The sequence below is a fragment of the Galeopterus variegatus genome, unplaced genomic scaffold, assembly GCF_000696425.1.
Source record: "Galeopterus variegatus unplaced genomic scaffold, G_variegatus-3.0.2 Scaffold242, whole genome shotgun sequence".
In the NCBI taxonomy this organism is placed as follows: Eukaryota; Metazoa; Chordata; class Mammalia; order Dermoptera; family Cynocephalidae; genus Galeopterus; species Galeopterus variegatus.
Window position 1 is genome coordinate 597,244 of NW_007726353.1, and position 5,682 is coordinate 602,925.

At 54.9% G+C, this 5,682-nt stretch overlaps 1 protein-coding gene across 2 annotated transcripts in view; it reads left to right on the plus strand.

Annotated features, from left to right (window-relative positions):
• Positions 1–3,800, plus strand: part of DMBX1 (diencephalon/mesencephalon homeobox 1) — a 4,754-nt gene extending 954 nt beyond the window's left edge. Inside the window, exons 2-4 of one of the 2 annotated variants that reach the window (XM_008566449.1) lie at positions 1,344–1,522; positions 2,208–2,556; positions 3,343–3,800. In XM_008566449.1, coding sequence (XP_008564671.1) covers positions 1,344–1,522; positions 2,208–2,556; positions 3,343–3,800 — 986 coding nt within the window. Of the gene's footprint in view, positions 1–1,326; positions 1,523–2,207; positions 2,557–3,342 lie in introns of both variants that reach the window. The other variant, XM_008566448.1, reaches the window with a different exon arrangement.
• The last annotated feature ends 1,882 nt before the right edge of the window (positions 3,801–5,682 follow it).

Genomic DNA, 5,682 nt, shown 5'->3' on the forward strand with positions numbered 1-5,682 from the left:
ATATATATATTGCTGTTTTGATATATATATATATATATATATATATATATATATGTGAGCTTTAGAGTCACAGCTTTAGAGTCCCTGCTCCCTTGCAGCCCCTGGGGCCAGTAGTAGCCTGCTGAGCTGTTGCTCCCCCAACCAGGGTGGGGCCAACTGGGAAGTCCCCACTCCCTCTCCTGCCCCAGGATGACAAGCATAAGCTCAGGGCTTAGTCCAGGCTGCAATGAAGGCCAGTTTGTGAGGGGTTCAGTGCTCCCTCTTTAAACTGAAGACGGAGCATCCCAAAGTCTGGGGCTTCTGGGACACCTAGTTGTGCCTTCCCATTTAGGGTATTACAGACGGCTCCCCAAGCCCTAGAGTGCAAGGGCCGGACTCTGGTAGCCTCATGCAGAGGCTGACACAACTCGGGTTCCCTTCAGCATAGACAGGGCAGGATCTGCTATGTGATGCTGGGAGGCAGTGGGGAGAGAGGTTACTGTCCATCCTCCAGAGACTAGTCCAGCAGAAAGGCTGGAGGCTAGACACCAGCCCTAGGCAGATGCCTATCCTGGGTGGTTTTTGTGTTACCAGACATGTGGACGGGACTGTGGAATTAATGGTCTACCAGCCCTGCCTCCCCTTCAAGCCCGCAGTGTTTGGAACCTGATCTCTTTGTCCTTATGTTCTTGGGGAGGCAGTCAGAAGGGTCAATTCTGGGTGCAACAAGTCTTTCCTGAGCTCTGAGGGCCTGTCAGAACCATGCTTCCTATTCAGGAGATGTGAGAGCAGGAGCTCAGGTCGGGCCATCAGAGACGCATAGGCCACCTGGGATGATGAGACTTACATGCAGAGAACAGAGAATCAGATGCTGATGAATTCTAGCTCACAGCCTGGCTTCTCATGGGCAGGGGTCAATTTTCTAATCTAAGGAAGACTTAATATCCAGAATCTAAAGGCCATAGAGTATTAGAACCTTTGTGACATGGACTTATAGATTATTAGCATCATGTAGTCTCAGAATATTATAGTATCCTGGGACTTTAAGGATCTTGGGGCAATACCCACCTACCTACCCCCAGTGTCAAATAAGGAAGACCCCTCCCTCAATCACGTGCCTGACAGCCCTTCATGGAGCTGAGTTAGACTTTGTGGTCCTGATAATGGATGATGGGGTGGAAAGATCTGGAAACCCCAGCCACGTGGAGTAGGGATGGGTGATTTCCAAGGGCAAATGGCCAGGGGCCAGTTCTGACAGCAGCCAGGGCATCTGCAGTGGGTCAGAGCAGGGTAAGAATCAAAACATATTTCCCATAATTAAATGGGCCCCCTCTCCTTGCCTTCCAACGGCTGTACATTTCAAGACATCATCTTGGAGGCCCGTTATGGCTCCCAGCACCGCAAACAGCGTCGCAGCCGCACAGCATTCACGGCTCAGCAGCTCGAAGCCCTGGAAAAGACCTTCCAGAAGACTCACTACCCAGATGTGGTGATGCGTGAGAGACTGGCCATGTGCACCAACCTGCCTGAGGCCCGAGTGCAGGTAGGCCCAGCTCCCCTAACTAGACCTTTCAGACAAGCACCAGCCGTTGGTCTGGCTCCCCATGGCCCAGGAACCAGCATTTCGTCCCTTCAATGGGGCCAAGGTGCAACTGACATCTGCATCAACCTTCAGTGACAGGAGGTGTTTTAGTCTGTTTCTGTTGCTTATAACAAAATACCTAGAACTGGGTAATTTATAAGAAAATCAAATTTATTGCTTACAGTTTCTGAGGCTGGGACATCCAAAGTCCAGGGAACACATCTGGTGAGGGTCTTGGTGGGGACTTCCGTGATGCGGGGTATCACATTGTGAAATGGCAGAGCAGAGAGAGCAGAGAGAGAGAAAGACAAACTCTCCTCTTCTTTTAAAGGCCTCAGAACTACGCCCCTGACCACCATTTTTAATCTGTTCACTACCACATGGTCCTATAATCCAATCACCTCTTCAAGTCCCCACCTTTCGATTACTATCATAGGATTTCCCACCCTCAACAGTTATAGTGGGGATTAAATTTTGGGGGGACATGCCTCAGACCCAAGGCAGGAGTGGAGTTTTGGGAGAGATTGGGGGGATGTGTTTCCTAGAGAGGTGGGGCAATGTCATTATGTACATCCTGTCCCAGCGCACCCTGCTCTGCACAATCCCACTTCTTTCTTCCCCACCTCTGACTGCTCCCTGTCCCCAGGTGTGGTTCAAGAACCGCCGGGCTAAGTTCCGGAAGAAGCAACGCAGCCTGCAGAAAGAGCAGCTCCAGAAGCAGAAGGAGGCTGAGGGCTCCCATGGGGAAGGCAAGACTGAGGCTCCAACCCCAGACACCCCGCTGGACACTGACCAGCCCCCCAGTCTTCCCAGCGGCGACCCCCCTGCTGAGCTTCACCTGAGCCTATCTGAGCAGTCAGCCAGTGAATCAGCCCCCGAGGACCTGCCAGACCGTGAGGAAGACCCTCGGGCAGGCACTGAGGACCCCAAAGCTGAGAAGAACCCTGGGGCTGAGAGCAAGGGTCTGGGCTGCAAGAGGGGCAGCCCCAAGGCAGGTGAGGCTTGGGAGGTGCTGTGGGTTGGCTGGGCCTCAGCTCAGGGAGCACAGCGGGTCCAGTCTGACAGCGGCCTGGGCATGCCAAGTGGGTCAGAGCAGGGGGATAGTCGACAACCGGCACTCAGGGGCATGACCAGTTAGAAAGGCCTGTGCCAGTTGTTCATCCTTTAGTTGCTGAATCATGGGAAGGTCTAGGGGGTCCTGAGGGAGGGGCTGGGTGGCAGGGGAGGGGCACTCGGGGAGCTCAGGACAAATATTATTTATCAACCATTTGGAAGTAGTTCATTATTTTAACGACCAGTACAGACATACTGGTGCATACTGGGTGAATACCTTTCAGTGCCAGAGATTACCAGCAGAGACTCAGAGCCATGTTTATGAAGGCACAGACCTCTGGCATGAGGCATGCCTCAGACCCAAACCCCAAGCCCAGGCAGGGAGGGGACAGGGACTGTGAACTGAGAGCTGGAGGGAGGGGATGGGAGCATGGGCAGGAGAGGGGAAAAGGAGGTGACAACCCTTGAAAAGAAAAAAGGGCTCCCCTAGGACTCAGACATGGGGGCCTTGGTGGGGTCTCTGGAGCTTCCCCGGGAAGCCTGGGTCTCTCCCTCCCAAGATCCTGAGCTATGCTTCAGGAGATTCCCTGGTTGAGATGAGATGGATATGGTTCCAACCAAAGCTTATCTTGTCTGCAGTGCCAGGGGGGTGGGAAAGCTGAGGGAGCTCCTCCTAGCAGACCAACCCCCTTGTCCTGAGTACTTGGTACTTGGTTCTCTGCTTGCAGATTCTCCAGGCAGCCTGGGCATAGCTCCTGCAGCCCCGGGGGGCAGCCTGCTGGGCCCCTCCCACTCCTACTCCTCGTCCCCGCTGAGCCTCTTCCGTCTGCAGGAGCAATTCCGCCAGCACATGGCGGCCACCAACAACCTGGTGCACTACTCATCCTTTGAAGTGGGAGGCCCAGCCCCTGCGGCTGCGGCTGCGGCCGCGGCGGCTGCTGTGCCCTACCTGGGCGTCAACATGGCCCCACTGGGCTCTCTGCACTGCCAGTCCTACTACCAGTCCCTGTCAGCAGCCGCTGCTGCCCACCCCGGCGTGTGGGGGTCCCCACTGCTGTCCGCGCCCCCAGCAGGCCTGCCACCTGCCTCAGCTGCCCTGAACAGTAAAACCACGAGCATCGAGAACCTGCGGCTCAGGGCCAAGCAGCACGCAGCCTCCCTGGGACTCGATACGCTGCCCAACTGACTGACTGGGCTCCAACCCAGCCAGCGGCCTTGGGTGCTCCCCTCCCAGCCCCATGGTTATCCCCAGATGGCTCTCAAGGAGTTAACTCTGTGAGCCTAGAGATCCTTGGGTCTGGAGTCACACTCCCTGTCCCCTTCCCCCAGAGCCCCAGCCCGAGGTGAAATCTACATACACACCCTCTGCATGGCCCTGCTTGACCCTATGGAGGCCTAATGGGGGGGGAGGTGAGAGGGTGGGGTGCCCCCAGCTTTCCTGGGGGAGTGAGAGGCTCTCTAGCTAGATCTCCACCCAGTATCACCTCCTCCCTTCCCTCCGTCCCCTCTGCCCCCTAGTGAGTTGATGTGTGGAATGTGAGATATAAATATAAATATATAAAGCTATATTTTCAGGCACCTGCCTGCCCCAGGCCCCTGCCCCCTTCCCGTCTCTTCTCTACTGCCACCCTTCCTCCACCGACAGCTTCCACAGCTCACTCCAGCTCTTGCTCCTTTCCTTCGTCCCTTGATCTCCTTCTCCCTGCCTCTGTCCCGGTCCCCGCCCCCCTTGATACCTAGCCTCTGTCTTCCCCACCCTCGATCTTTTTCCCGTGCCTCCTCCGCCTGCCCCTGGTTTCTTCCTTCTGTGCGGGCTGTGTCAGTGTTGTTAATTTCCAAGCTGTGTTTTGCTTGGGGTTGTGGTTTGTTTGGTTTTAGTAATTTCGCTTCTTCCTGTTCTTCTCCTTCCCTTCTCCCTCCTGCTTCTTCCCTGCCTGCCTGTCTCGTCCCCCAACCTGCACCTTCTACAGGCAGCTATTCCATTCTATGCCCAACAGAGGCAACAACGAGGCCCAGCCCGAGCTGGAGACCCTGGAGATGCAGGCAGGAGGTGGCACTGGTCCCCTGGCCTGACATCTAGAAGGGGCCATGGGTCACTTTCTCTTCTCTTTTCCCAGCTTTGAGGCTCCAGTTCCAAGACTGAGGAGAAGGGGAGTCAGCGTCAGGCTGGGGCGGGCAGTAGGATGGCCAGCGGTCTTGACTCTAAGTCCCCCGAGGACCGAGGCCTGGTGCCAGCGTTCACCCGGGACTGAACCCAGGGCTCTAGTGCTCTCTTTGGTGTGACTTCCCTGGTTAGAGAAAGGCAGCAGGGGAGGGTGCTCTCAGAGAGAATGGGGCTGATCCTGCTCACCCGCAACCCCAGCCTCCAGGTTCAGCAGTTACCGTCCATCCCAGCAGTGTGTCCAAGCAGGAATGCAGGTGGAGTTCTGGCTGCTTATCATGGTGAGTGCCAACCACACAGCAAGGTACAGTCTCAGGCTTCTGCTGGCTTCCTGTCACAGAGACAACTGCTGAAGTAAGGGCTTCTGTCCAGCTAGTCACTGGCACGGAGAGGTGTGCTCCTGTTTATGGCCAGGAAATCTAGCTCAGCACACTCCCTTCCAAAGTGCGTGACCTGGGGCAAACCTGTAGCCTCTCTGGGCCCATTTTTCCATCTGGATTAGATGGCCTGGAAGGTTCTATCCAGTTCTAACATTCTGCATTCTGTGCTTACCACCTTGCAGTTAGTTAATAGCACAACAACAAAAAAGGCTATCAGAAGCACAACGTATGAATTAGAAAATTACTGTTGCTTTGCGGTGGAGCAATGGGTATTGGATGCACAGCCTCCCTGTGGGCACTGCCTCAGTTTCCCAACAAGTATAATGGGTCTTTTCTAGTTCAGACAATCCAGGTTTGATCCTGCTTTTCTTGAGTTCTAGTGCCAGCTCTGGGGTCACCAGGAGCTCTGGGCGGGGGTAGGGAATGGCTCGGACAGATTCCTGGTTATGATCTCTAACCTTTTGTGGCTCACCACTGAACCCTCCATCCCCTGCTTAGAGAAGTTGACCTGAAAAAAAGAAAAAAGT